Genomic DNA, 14,573 nt, shown 5'->3' with positions numbered 1-14,573 from the left:
ATTCTGATTTTTAACCCTTTGTGTGTCATACATCTGTGCTCCTCTTGTCCTAAAAGGGTGTTCATATTCCATTTGGTTTCATTGTACACAGCCACGAGGAATTCAGAGCCATCTGAGCCAGAATGAATTAAAATCAGACCTGTGTTAGAGGGTAAGGTCACTTTGTACCTTCTCAACTACCGCTAATGCTTATACTTATGCTTTCTCTTATTTGGATTCCAGACAGACCAACTCTAGTGTCACATTTTCACTGCTGGCTATATTAGACCCCTTCAGTGACTCTTCAGCAAAAGCACAGCACTCTGAAGGTGTTGGACGCAGCCCTGAAATCAGGTGCAAACAAGCACTAAGAGCTTCAAGACTGTGGAGCAGCACAGAATTGAAGAACTGTCTCCACAGGCTAAAATGACAAAGCCCCAGCAATAATCTCAAAAGTGAAATTGTTCAGAGACAGACTAACTAGTGCACAGAATTAGCACAGACCTGCCCTTATTGAAGGTCAAGGTAATTTACAGGCCTGTGTGTTTGTAATATTGAACAAAAAGGATAATCATAGCACTCATATGAGTAGGTTGACCATCCTTCACCCAGAAGGCCTGGCTTCTGGAGCTGAATCCCTACCAGCTCCAGGGGCGCTGATCCGAAGCTGACCCTGACCTCTGACCTCCCTGTAGAGAGGGGCAGGCAAAATAAATAAATAAAAATAAATAAATCAAATGGCAGGAGCAATGCAAGGTGATAAACGCTGACAAAGGGCACCCTCTCCTGGTGATTATGCAGTAATGCAGTAGTTGACTAAGGAAGGTTGCACCAACTTAACATGTTTCAGTTGTTGCAAATCATTTCTTCAAAAATATGCTGTTGGTTTTTCTTCATCCAATAATGCAATGCATGGAATAAGTATGCAAAATACATATTTTTCTTATGCAAAATAGATCAGGTCAGGCTATCTTGGAACTCGTATCATATTCATTCGGTGGTGGAAACAGACAGATGCCCTCCTGTCCCATGGTCACTGGACACATGGTCATTTATTAAGCAAAGTGCATATATGAGCCTTCATCTCATTGAAGAATTGAACCAATCATTCTCCTTAATAAAAACATTTGAAATGGGTGCTGTTGGTTACAGAGTCAGTTGATTACAGAGAGGAACATTGGGGTTGCTAGTAAACTAATTACCAGATAAATGTGTCTGTCCATGCATGGGGTTTGGATCAGAGGAGGATTTGTCAGTAAAAACGAGGTCCTCTGGCACTTGCTATCAATACAGAGCTGACAGGTCATGTAAGCTTTGCTGTCACTGTCTGTGGTTGCCACCATATTTCCTGATCAATGTTGTACTTTGTGACTTTGTCGTTGTCAGTGGTGTTAGCACCACCCTGCTTGGTGTAGTCACACCGAAGCACCACTTGTTTAAAACTTTAATTGAAAACCTGCAACAAAATCCCCAACAGGGTTGGCCCTTTAATAACAACAATAAAAACAGTCCAAGAACCATTGTGGCTATCAGCCAAAGCAAGCATGTAGAAGGCCAATAAAACTACAATTACAATCCTGTAATTAAATATTAGTGAGTACAACAAGGAAATCAAACCCAGACAAAACAGAAGATTTAACCAAAATAGCTGAGGTCCACTCTTAGGTTTCATAACACAGGAACAGAAAATCAGATCAACACTTATGGGCAGAGATACAAACCATTCACAATTGTATAAATAGGAAAAATTCATGTGGTTTCTCTGTTAGGATCCAGCTCTGTGACACATAAAAGTGATTTTCTGCACCTGTGTAAATGCGCCCATATGAAGCAGTAGGCCATGACAGTGAGCTCTATAGTAACATGGAGAAACTTCTCGGCTTGTATCAGTAACGTGTCTTGTGGTCCTCACATCAGCAGCTAGCTGTGCAGCTAAACATAGAGTTTACTAACCAGAGAAGGAACATATTTTAATCCTAAAGCAACAGTCAAACTGATGAATTCAAATATCCAACCTCCGAACAATGGCTTTTAGCTGAAAAGGCCAGTAGAGTGCCTGTGCAAAACTTACCACGGGGATGTGATCACAGCAAAACAAAAAAGCAGGAGATAACTGGGTGGAAAAAAATGGAATTTTAATAAGAAATGATTGGGAGTGAGGTGTCAAAAGCCTGAAACCCTGAACAAAAAACACCTTGAAAAATCACATCCCTGTTTCCAGCCATAGCCCAAAAGTGCTATTAGCCAGTATGGTGCTAATTTCCCACCCTGCGAGGCAGCCAGGAAGAATATGTGATCGGTACATTCAGTTCAAATCAAGAATCTTCAACGGATCGGCCTCCAAACCCCTGCAGGCCAGCAGAACCAAACCAAACCTTATTATTCAACTTTGCCCAAACCTTCAAGTTTTAAGTGAACGGTTGGTCCACTGAATCTCATGTCCTAGCTTTAATAACACATTAGAAAACACGCATAACTGTATGCATGATATAGATGAAAACAAATTTAAAAAATGCCATTCAGTTTAAAATGGCCAACCAGGAGGTAAGGCCACTCCATTCTGGAAGAAGAGTTTATCCCATTGGTCAGCGGTGGTCCGGTCCAGTCCAAGTCTCGGAGACTCGGGGGTCCAGAGAGGTCATTCAGAGCCAGGATCAATTTGGGCCAGCAGCAGGCTCTCTGACAAACTGGCTTAGTCTTTATTAGACCCCATCCTTGGCTCTCACTCAGCGTCACAGCTCCCATCTGCAGCCATGTTGAGGTGGCTGTTTGGCCATTTGGTCGAATTCTCATTAGGGATGCCAAATGTAGCGAGTGAAAGCAACCTGAACAGTAAGTGTCCCGGGAGTTTCGGGGGAGTCAGTAGGGGGCCACGTCAGTAGTTCTCTGGAAGCTGCGGTTAGTCAAGGTAAAATTCGGAACAACTACAGACTATTATTGATTTCAGTCAGAAACAGTCTCAGTGACCGACCACTCTGCGGTCAGTTGGTCAGTCAAACAGGCAGACAGGCAGTTAGGGCTCCCTGGGATACAGACGGCCATGGCTCCTTGTGTTACAGGCTGCCAGGGAAACAGGCTGCCAGTCAGGCTTGGACAGACTGTCAGTGTCACGTAACCAGGCAAGAAGTCAGTCAGTAAAGGCAGCCATTATTCAGTCGCTCAGTCGTTGAGGCGGCAGTCGCACAGTTCCTTGTAGATCCTCTTGCGGATGCGGGGCATGTCTTCCTGGGTGAACTGCAGCGGCTGCTTCACCGACAGACGACGGCAGTACTGACAGACAGACACACAGACAGAAAAACAGATAGTAAGGTACACTAGTCTACTGTCGCTTGGTTCAGTACAGATAAACATACTGTAGCTGGTGTTTTGACACAAAACGTATACACACACCTTGGGAAACCACCAGAAAAGGCAGTAAAAATTGAAAGGGAATGTTAATTCTAGCACTGATGATACTTATTTCGGCTTATGGGCATTTGTGGTTTTTCGATTTGGTGCCAAATAAAGCATGGACAATACCAGAAGCTTCTCTCCAGTGTCTGTCTTGTGCCCTACGAGACTGAGCAATGATTACAGGAAAGGACACTGGAGACAAGCTTCTGGTCCAGTCTAGGAATCAAGACAGACAAAGCAAAGGGATGGGGCAAACAGAGAGGAGAGGGGATGAAGAAACGATAGAGTGGAAAAAAAGGAATGAGCAGAATGAATGAAGGAAGGCAGGAGGAAAGGAAGGAAAGATGTCTCACCTCTAGGACAAAAACTCCACAGTCGCTGTCGTTTCTCTGCTGAGGAATACCCTGAGGAGACAACCAATCACAGTCAGACAGGGAGGAATTACACCCTCCGAATATGTCGTCATCATCATTTATCTGGACTGGACAGTGTGTGTGTGCGTGTGTGTGTACAAAATATTAGGACCACCTGCTCTTTCCATGACCATTTTACCACTTGAAATCCACTTCAGTCATGAGGGGGAGATGTAGATGACAGGATAATTGACACAAGAATTGTACAAAAGGGCATGTACTAGCAGCAAAGTGTTCCTAATGTTTTGTACAGTTAGTGTATTTATGTATTTAACTTTGGATGTGTGCTTGCGTAAATGTACCTAGACCTCCATGGAAATCAGTCATTTGTAGTGATTTGATAATCAAGGCTAGAGAGAAACAGTAATTTGCTGCTGGCTTCTACTATCTGATTTCCAGTAGACTTCATAGACCATGCTAACAAACACATAATTATTTAACTGTAGCACCACCAGACAAGGTTTTGCGAGAAGTAAAACAGCAGACACAATTTTAAAATAATATGGCATCCCTTCATAACATAAAAACAAGTGACATGTTAGCTTTTAGAGGTGCACCAATGTTTTTTGACAATGGACAATTGTGAGAATGTGTTAGCCAAATGGCAACTTCTGTCTAATTCTGTCATGTAATTCATAAACAAAATGTCAGCATTTCAAACCACCAGTGTGCTGGTACTCAGCTCTCAGTATCTGGGAGCTTTGCCAATAAAAGTATGACTATTTTAGCCTGGTGCGAGGGTGAAACATGACACCTATACAAGTGCCAGTATTAGTTCATCACCTCTAGTACCTTTTTGATAGCCAGCCACCTGCCTCTGTAACCGGGTTAGGGTTAAGGCTAATGCTGCATTCACACTGTGGCAGGATGTGGGAGACAGCAAACCGAATGTGTGTTGTTTTCAACAGAAGAACGATGGTAAACTACAGATGGCTACAGATGGAACTTGGTGACAGAAGCTGAATTCCTCCAACTTCTGCCCTCCATCTTCGAGGTGAGGACAAACCGTTGGAACGAAGATGAAACAATGTCGAAAAATCCAACAAAATGGATGTACCCACATATGTTTCTGCATCTGCTCTTATTTCTCCTTTTCCAACAAAGATAAAGTAGGGAATAAACAACAGCTATATTCTTCTGTCCATTTTGGAGTGCAGAAAAACGAGAAAGATAAGAGAAAGACACACCACCAAATTTTTGTCTGCATGGGTTATTCCAATTCTCTGCTTTATATATACACATATGTTAATTTCCACAAAATATGTAACATATTAGAAATTTTGAAATGACATTAAATACTGAAAATGAGCACTCACACAATACTACATGAAGTGGCATTCTCACATTCAGAGCAAATTAAGATCAGAGATCTTAGAACAGAAGAGGCAATACATCATGATCCACCATCATGTGATAATTATACTACTTTGTCATTTGTTTATTTGGCTTGAGAACAAGGCTTTGTAGTGTTTGTAGCTGAAATGTCTTGCAATGCCGTTTGCTTTCTTGTAGCACTGTCCTCCATCGCTGAGCAGGTGTAAATGTGAGTAGGTGGAGGCCGGAAGAGTATGGGCCGGAAAGTGAGTGTTGAAAGCCAAAAACTCTACCCCTCACAAAGTAATTGGTATTGATTGGTACTGACCTTTTCAACTCACTGTGGATATATTATGGTCATTTTGTGCTATGGGACAGTAAAAATCGTACTTCTTGCACCGTTAACAGATGGGTTTTTAATTACATCAGTGCACATGGAATGGTTGAACCACCTGTTTATCAAAATCACCTTGGCAACAAGAAGGATTCTAGTTGCTTTTTGTAGTTTGCAGCTGTTGCAGTTGGCTAACATGCAGTGATGCCAACAGGTATGGATTTTTTTAGGCCACAATGTGAACAGAGCACAAGAGTTAGTCAGGATTAAGGTTTAGGGGATTTACCTTGATGATGACCATCCTCCAGCCTTTCTGGTAGGCCGTCTGTTTCTTCTCTCTGGCTTCTGACTGAAGGTACTTCATAATGTTCTGATGGGTGGACACACACACACACGGTACAGGGTTATATTAACTTAAATGATAATGCAAATTAATAGCATTGTCACGATAACCAAAATTCCAACACTAATTCAATCCTACTGCAAAAGATTGAATTCAACCAATGTGAAAAAGTTGCTACAAAGCTGTTCAAGTCAATGTGGTAACACATTGCTTGATGGTTTCTCCTTGCTTGTCGTGGTAGTAGTACTGAATTTTTAGATATTAAATTAAGTATTGGTATTGAAGTCAACATACTGGCATTGTGACAACACGAAAAGGAATCACACGCCTACATATGCAGTAAGGTTGTCCACTTTTCCCAAAAATTGGTCGTTTCAGCCCACCCTGAGTGAACATATCAACTACTGGATGCACAGTGCGGTGCCAGGTGCCAGTGCACCTGTGAAACACTGTCATTACGAGGTACCTCAATAACAAAAAAGGCAAAATGAAACACACAGAGTTATATCACGGCTAAGTGCAGACAGTGAACTAACAACTGGCTTCTACGTCATCTGTTTCATTAAGATACGCCTACACTTGACTTGAAACTCCTGCAAGCAATGTTGTTAAAACACAAGAGTAGTGGCGGTTTTCTAAGCAATAATCTACTGATTAAATATGAAGGTAAAATATAATGCTTCTACTTATACTCTTTCATTGAAGACTACTCCGCATAATGCATACCAGGAAAAGAGAAAGCAGAGATTGGATTGTTAGAGAAACTCCTGGCACATTTTGATGATCCATTGTCACTGACATCATACTGAGAAAACAACTATTCATCTCATGCAGTTTTGACTCCGGGAACTGATGGTCCAAGGACTTGTCAGTGCATAGAGCATGGAAGCTGCATTACTGAGTGTCTGTCGCCCCATCATTGTACTTTTGCTCTGGAGAAACATTCAAAATCATTGCAAAATTTGAAATAACGAGCGACGGCCCCAAGACATCCACATACACAGCAGCACTTACATCTATGGTGTGTTTGAAGACGATGCCTTGGCTGTCGTAGTAGCTGATGGTTTTGGTTGCTATATCAACGGTGATGAGGGACCAGTGGATTTCTAAATGGATGGGAACTAACAACAGCCACTTGGAGAATAGGTCCACCTGAAACAATACCACAAATAAACAAACACACACCAACGTTAGCTATCCAAGACAAACTGTCTGAGGTCTCTAAGTATTCTAGAATAATCCAGACTCGGCGTGCTTGATTTGGTGGAAGTCCAGCCTCTTACTGTCTGTCTGACAGAAAATATTTTGTCTTCCATTCAGAGAACTAGAGACAGCAGAGAATACTTTGTGCTACATTAGCTTAATACAGTTGTCTATTGAAATTTATAATCAATATATTTAAGCAGAATTATATTCACTAAGAATTATAATGGTGACCACAGAGCTAGGGTGCTAAATAAGGTTGGGTAAATCTATTTTTTCATATCATGATATCGTTTCCATATTTTACCAGGATATAGGATTTTATCACAGTATTGTGAAAATATTGTCCTGGTATACGAATCTGTCAACACAACATCATGTTTCAGTCAGTGTAAATGCCAAATGCCTCTGCCAGTAGTGACAACAGCTGGCTGCGATACAGTATGTGGTCAGAAAACTGGCGTGATGATATCCTGTCTTCCCTCAAGCAAAATATTCTTTCACGCCCGACTGCCCTATATCTCATGGGTAAATTATTAATTGATGGACTACAAGCTTGGATAAAACAAGACTGCTGAGTTTACATGGAAATAAGGTTTACAGAATTTGCTCTCCTAAGATGTGATGGAAATAGACTGGGCAAGTCTAAACACACCCAAATATAACAAGGCTCTGGCCAAGGAGCCTTATTAGTCCAACAACAAAAAAATCAAACAAATACAACAGTCTAGTATACAGTACATTCTTGCCATACTGAATACTTGCTGCGAAGAAGCACCTGTTGCACAAGTATTTTTGTGCGACTCTGGACATCAATAGAAAGCGCTCTGCATTTGATTGTATTTCCAACCTTTGCTAAAATGTTTTTATGCAAAAGAACTTAGTCCACAGGGTCCCCACCATGGCCCTGATGTGAAACTCCCCGACCTGTCCATGGCTTTCCTTCCTGGTTTGTTAATGTTGCTTTTCAGCTCAGAAAAGTTCTAAAGTGGTAAACAGCCTGATTTCTACTACAGCTGAGGAAATTAGTTGAAACAAGTTGGACAATACATTATGACATTTTACCATAAAGTGACCCATTTGTATAATTCCCCCATATTCCCTGGCTTCTCCAGCGAAATTCTCTGACTTTCCCCGTCTGGAATACACCTCTCCAAATTTCATGATATTCCAGAAATTTCACGACCAGATTTGGACCCAGGGTTCCCAAATCAGCTTGGCTTTCTGATATGATAATATACAAACTGCCAAACAGATGCAGAAGGATTTCTCTTTGGCACTAGCCATCCTTATCAATCCCCTCACTTTCCCCTCAGAGGGATTCATTTGCCTGAGGGATTAACAGGGTAATTTTCAACCAAGCTGCAGCTACTAGTGGCATTGTTATACGCAAGCATGACGTGAAAATGAAAATTTTCAAATATCCCTGTGTATTTTAACATTGGGATACCGCCCAGCCCTAATGCTCACAGGTACTGAAGCATTCGCAAAGAATCACAAATAGTTACAAAGTCCTCCAGCTTTCCTTACTTTCTTATTCCATCTCTTCACACCCTCGTAACCCTTGGCAACCAGCTGCTTGTGGAAGAAACTGTTGAAAAAATGAACCTGAGAGAGAGAAATATTAAAACACATGAACATATTTCATGGTCAAAATGTCCTAAAGCAATGAAACAGGAAAATCATTGAAGAATCCAAACATTATTTAGTATATTGATTTATTTTTTTTAGATTCCTACAGTTAGCTCTTTAAGATATTTTTAGAAATCCTATTGGATCCTTTTGGATGGTATGAAAATGTTGTAGGTTTAGGCTATACACACACACACACACTGTCTCACCTTGTGTTGTGTAGCCTCCATAATGAGTTCTCCATACATGTTGATAATCTGGACAGACAGAAGAGAGACAAGACTGGGTAAGCCTGTTCCGTTTTTTGGGTGAATTAACTATTTTTAAGGCTGCACTTGGCAAGATTTGTATGTAAAAAATATACCTGGGGAGGTGCAGAGAACAGATTCGCCCTAATCCCTCCATTCCTTTAGTATTATATGACACCCCTCTATCTATCCCCTCCTGCCCTCCATTCCCTAATCTGCCCCTTTTTCTGTCCATCTCTCCAAACCGCATCATTGGTAATAATTACTCTTCCATTCCTCCTTCTTAAGATAAGCCCCTCCCCCCAACCATCCAACCAGTCTTTCTCTTCCATCCTTCCATACCTGGTCATTAAGCCAGTTCTGTTCCTCCAGTGTGCTAAGGTCCTCCAGGCTCAGGGTGTGTTTGTTATACGTCACCATGAAGCCCGCAACCGGGGCAGAGGCCAGCCCTGCCCTGTACCGACTCACCTCCCCTGGGATGTCCAGCTTCCTAAAACAAACACACCGCCCAGGACAGTAGAAGAGGAGGAGAGGACAGAAGAAGGAGAAGATAAGGAGAGGAGAGGAGAGTTTAAAAATGGCATCCGGTTGAAGAAAGACTTAGGTCTTCAAAAGACTCATGCACTGCTTGACTATACTGACCTAGTTGCCTCTGCTGCCAAACTGGCGCTTCCAAATACTGTTACAACATATAAACATTCTTGTGAACTGACAAAGTAAAATGGATATGTGGAAAATGTGTTCTCTCATATACTTAAAGTAATAATATGCTACAGTCTCAGATGTCCATTTTACTACTCTAAATTGATGAATGATATATCACAATCACAGTGTCTTTCCCGGGAAAAATCCTCTGACACGCAGGAAGTGATGCGGTTAATGTTTCTGGCAGCAGAAACAGTGGTTTGTTTGGATTAGTGGATGTAGGCCAAAGAGGAGTCCTGATTCTGGAAATAGGTTCTTTTCTTTTGACCTATAAATGGACCAGGCCTATTCTGGTAAATTGAAGTACTTGCTCCACGTTGCATATATCGTTGGCCCTGGATACATGTGAAAGACTACGGGTTAGTGAAAGGTACAGGTAAACCTGCGGGCGTGGAATATTGATATTTCGCATCTCTGACCTGTTCATACACTAGCTGTGAACAGCCTGAAGTTACCAGAGAAAAGAGCCTGACAATTGAGGAGATCCTGCTCTATCTCAATCATTATTGTGCGGCTGGCTGTGTGTTAGATTGTACCCAAGATTGTACCCAAAAGTGTCCAAACACTGGGAAAACCTTACTCACATTGAATCCTACATAAATATTCTGATTGATGGATTCAAATAAACAATTGTGTGTGTGTGTGTGTGTGTGTGCACGTGTGTGTGTGTGTGTGTGTGTGTGTGTGTGTGTGTGTGTGAGCACTAGCCTGTTGCTGAGGTCGGAGTTGCCTTTCTTCTTCAGGTATTCCAGGACATCTGTCTCGCTGAGAGCAATGAAACTACCATACTTTACATAGAAATTCTCCAGAAACTCTGAAAGAAAGTCATTATTAATGAATTATATTATGTATTAGATAAATAATGTAAACAAAATGTTGTTTGAGCACTTTGGTCTTTCTAACAGTAAAAATCAAAATAAGAGAAAGAAAATACCTGCACACTGGAATGAAAATACGAATCAAAGAATAAGAATCGCAATAAAACCCCGTTTTACAATAGTAAATCTCAATCAATTGTTGACAGTAACAGAATTGCAACACTATCGCATCAAGGCATTTTACTACATACTATGCATTGTACTACATACATTATGTATGCTAAATGCAACTAAACCCTTTAGAGGACAAGATACAAAGCCGTTCTGAGTGATCACATTGATCCTGAGGTGAAGCATTTCAACTGTGATGGCAAAGTCATATCCAGGATGCCAATACCCAAACCAAAGGGCATGAGACTCACTGAAAGGTTTGCTGAGCACGAAAACAATTCAACTCTCATGACATTGCTATCTCAGTCACCAAAACTCAATTCATTTGAAGACTCGTGTGGATTTTTGGAATTCTGCCTGAAATAGCATTTTCCACCAGCATCGACAAAACACCAAATGATGGAAAAATTGTGTTGCATCGTTCCAGCATAAATACTGATACTTGCAGATCCTAAACCAATGCCCGCTGAGGCAGTTTCTGGCTGGCTTGTGGCCAAGTTACAGTCCTCTTTATGGATTTGTTTTATGTTTTTTATGTTTAAGATGCTGTCCCACTGCGAAAAAGATAAATATAAATATGTATGTGTCAGTGTTCTCATGGATGTTGCTAAATGAAAGAAACAATGCAAGGCATGTTTAAAACTATTATTTACATTGTTCACTCAGTAGTCACTGATTTTGGTTTGTGTGGAAAGAGTCTCTTGTGTGCTCTAAAACAGATCTTACCATGCACCATCTCAGTGAGCAGCTCCAGACTCTCTTTTTCCTGAGTCTGTCCATCCGTCGCTCGTCCATCTGTTTGTTCTGACGGTCCCTTACCCGCTGCCACCTGTTCCTCCTCCTGTTCCTTCTCCCAGGTTCCAGGCTGACAGTATAATCTGTGGTCTCTTAATGCCCAGCGGTGCTGCCTGGTGCACACCAAAATACAGTCCTGGGAGGGAGGGGGAAATAATGTCTGCATCTCCATAGGGCTGGATCCGTGGTTCTGGTCCGTCGATGCGGTAGCGTTTCCGTTGGACAGAGTTACTGGAATCGACACCGGTACTGTTCTGTCAGGAGCCTGGTCCACCTGCATTTCTGAGTCTGGGTCCTGGGGAGTCTCTGCCCTCGAAACCAAACCTGGCAACCACCCTGAGACAGATAGTCCATTTCCTGGTTCAATCACATTCACATTGTCAGCCCTAAACCCGTCCTCCCTCCCCTCTCCCCCAGTCCCGGCTCCAGATGGGGTTACCCTGTCCCCGCTCCCAGGCGGAGATGTAGCCAGGCCAGAGTCAGCATCCCCTCCCTGCTCCATATCAGCACCCTCCTCCTCCTCCTGCCTCAGTGCTGACACGGATCCAGCTCGGGCCTCTGTTTTAGAACCGGTGACAACCTCACCTCCCCTCTTTACTCCAACTTTCACCTCCATCTTCGAGGCAACAGTAGTCCCCATCATTCCCCTCCCAGCTCTCCCTCTACCGAATAAAGCCCCCCTGCCCCTTGTTCCACACAACCTAACCGCCATCCCCCCCCTATTCTCATCTCCTTTCCCCACCCCAGCACCCCCTTGGCCCTCTATCACCCCCTCCATCACCTCCTCCTTTTTCTGCATGCCCACTTGCTCCTGAGCAACACAGTTCCTCATTGGTCCATCCTGCAGGGAGACTGTGATTGGCAGGTGAACAGGGGTTTGTGACTGGACTTCAGTGATGTTGACCGCTAGAGTCGTTTTCACCTTCTCAACTTCATCATCATCATCATCATCATCATTATCATCTTTGTCGTCCTCCTCCTCCTCCTCATCCTCTTCCTCCTCCTCGGTCAACTCAAAGCTCTTGATACTTGTCAGCTTCCTTTTTGGGGTGTCCCCGCGGACCCTCCCCACCCCTCTCCCTCTGCCTCTCCCCCGGACCCTCCCTCTCCCTCGGCCCCCTTTGCCTGAGGTTTTGACATTGTGTCCTTTACTGTTGGGGCCGCAGCAGTCGCAGGCCTTAGGAGTCCGCTTCCTGCCTGAGGAACGCCCATTGACTGTGCCCTGTGCAGCGGCAGGTGTGTGAGCAGACTGGGCTGACACCGGGCCTGAGTTAGTGCTTAGTGCTTTGGCTGGGGTTAAGGTAAGGGGTTCGACTTCAGGGGGAGTCGGAGTAGAAGGCTGGGTAGAGCCTGAGCTTGAGGTAATGGTCGGGGTGAGGAGTTTGGTAGGAGTCTGGGTGAGATCCTGGTCTGTAGCAGCTGGAGGGGGAGGTACTAGAGGCGGCGGTGCTTGCAGAGGAGGTGCTGGAGCAGGAGCGGTTAAATGAGGTGATGCTGATGGTGTTGTTGTCATCGGGGAGGCAGAGCCGCTGTGAACCATGACGTCCTCCTATGGCTCTCCAACCCCATCCCCCAACACCCCCTCTCCTCTCCTCTCCTCTCCTCTCCTCTTCTCCCCTGTGCTCCTCTGATTTGTTGTGCCAGACCTTACGCTGCTCCTCTCTCTCTTGTGGTTTTGTTCCTCCACTTCTCCTTCCTGCCTTTCCAGGTATTGCTCTATGGCCCTCCTGTGTACAACAGCTGTGCTTTCTCAGGCCTTTCCCACCACAGAGCTCATTAATTAGATAGCAGATTAGAATATTGCAGGTAGTCAGTGTTCCTCAGTGGTAGTTAGACTCCTTGTTAGTCTGAGATAATAACAACACCATGGCCTCCTAATCAGGGCAAGAAGGAAAAATGGGAAGGAGAGGGAGGAAGAGACGGGAAGAAAGAAAGAGAACTTAACCAATGCATTACCATGCTGTGGAGAAAGTGTTAACAAGTTAATGTTCATTAGCTAGATAATTGGATCACTTCCAATTTGAATGTGCAAGGCAGACTCTGGATGACCTAGCCCATGAGTTCCCAAACACTTTCATGTCAAGGACCCCCAAATAGACACAGTACACCAGTGAACCCTCATTTGATTAGATTTTGTTCTAAGGAATCCCATCTGAGAAGATTTTTGTCGTTAGTTACGATACTCTACTGTTGGTGGGGAAGATGAAACTAATGATCAAAATATTGCATTGTCTTCTTGGCCAACTTGAGTACTGACAGGACATCTACAACGCTATTAATAGATAATTCAGTTTCACATATGTGGTTTCTGCTGGTTTCATCCTTCCGAGCAACTAACTGTTTTGCATCGATGAAGGAAGAGAAAGAACATTACTGGTTAACAAAAATCCACTTCCTTAACAAAAGTATCATTGTTTAATTTTGTACCATTTATCATCCTGAAGGAGTGTTACTTTTTCAAAAGGTGTAAATCTAATTTAGGAACGAAACTCATCAGGTAGTTAGCAACATTACTGTGCCGACGTGGCCTAAACAGCCATATTTTACAAATCATGCATTGCAAATGCACACGGACGTTATGTAGATAAACACTGCTTTGACAATGTCCTTCTGCAATGCTCTATTCGATTAAGTTACATGGTTAAATGAAAACAGGATGAATTATGTCAGCGAAACTAAACTGAACTTGGGCACGCGCTCCTCGAACGTGTCCGCAGTTTAAATGATTTTCCATCATTTAAGATTTTACAGATTTCAGTCTACATTTCCTACTGTCGAATATGGCATTTCAGAACCGCACAGACCCATTCCTCTAAAACTAGCTAGGCTAGCTAACGTTACAGTCAACACAGAGGAAAAACACAAAGCAGCGACTACACACATTTCCTCCACTTTCACTAGGAAATTAGGGGCGCCCGAGGACAAAGAAACAGTTAAGAGTCATTATTTGAGATGACACTGACTACACAATCACAACTACGACAGTAAATGACGTAAGACATAGATATATACTACCTTGTCTGTGAAATAACCAACTGAGTTACATCTACACCACGATTTGAAGAAACAACAATCCAAATTGTCGTCGCGCACTGATTACGTCACGCCGTCGGACAGGCTTGGGCCTTGGCAGAATACCAAGTAGCCTTCCTCCTTCCCTTCCCTCTTCCCTTCCTTCCTTGTCTACACTATTATCTACCTACACCTAAAATAGCTGGGTCTAAC

At 43.1% G+C, this 14,573-nt stretch overlaps 1 protein-coding gene across 1 annotated transcript; it reads right to left on the bottom strand.

The window, feature by feature from the left end:
- Positions 1 to 1,097: 1,097 nt before the first annotated feature.
- Positions 1,098 to 14,419, bottom strand: LOC139648017 (uncharacterized). Its single transcript, XM_071524050.1, has 10 exons — positions 14,364 to 14,419; positions 11,280 to 13,222; positions 10,269 to 10,378; positions 9,202 to 9,345; positions 8,821 to 8,868; positions 8,510 to 8,587; positions 6,791 to 6,928; positions 5,720 to 5,803; positions 3,726 to 3,776; positions 1,098 to 3,249 (listed from the first exon to the last, which is right to left on the bottom strand). Exons 2-10 carry the CDS (start codon positions 12,886 to 12,888, stop codon positions 3,139 to 3,141), a joined length of 2,373 nt encoding a protein of 790 aa, XP_071380151.1. The 5' UTR covers positions 12,889 to 13,222; positions 14,364 to 14,419; the 3' UTR covers positions 1,098 to 3,138.
- Positions 14,420 to 14,573: the final 154 nt, after the last annotated feature.

The sequence above is a fragment of the Centroberyx affinis genome, unplaced genomic scaffold, assembly GCF_046629955.1.
Source record: "Centroberyx affinis isolate AG114_WGS23_722 - 3 ecotype Tasmania unplaced genomic scaffold, CSIRO-AGI_Caff_v1 ptg001140l_1, whole genome shotgun sequence".
Lineage (NCBI taxonomy): Eukaryota > Metazoa > Chordata > Actinopteri > Beryciformes > Berycidae > Centroberyx > Centroberyx affinis.
The sequence above is the reverse complement of the archived record's forward strand: the minus strand, read 5'-3'. Positions and strand labels throughout refer to the sequence as shown.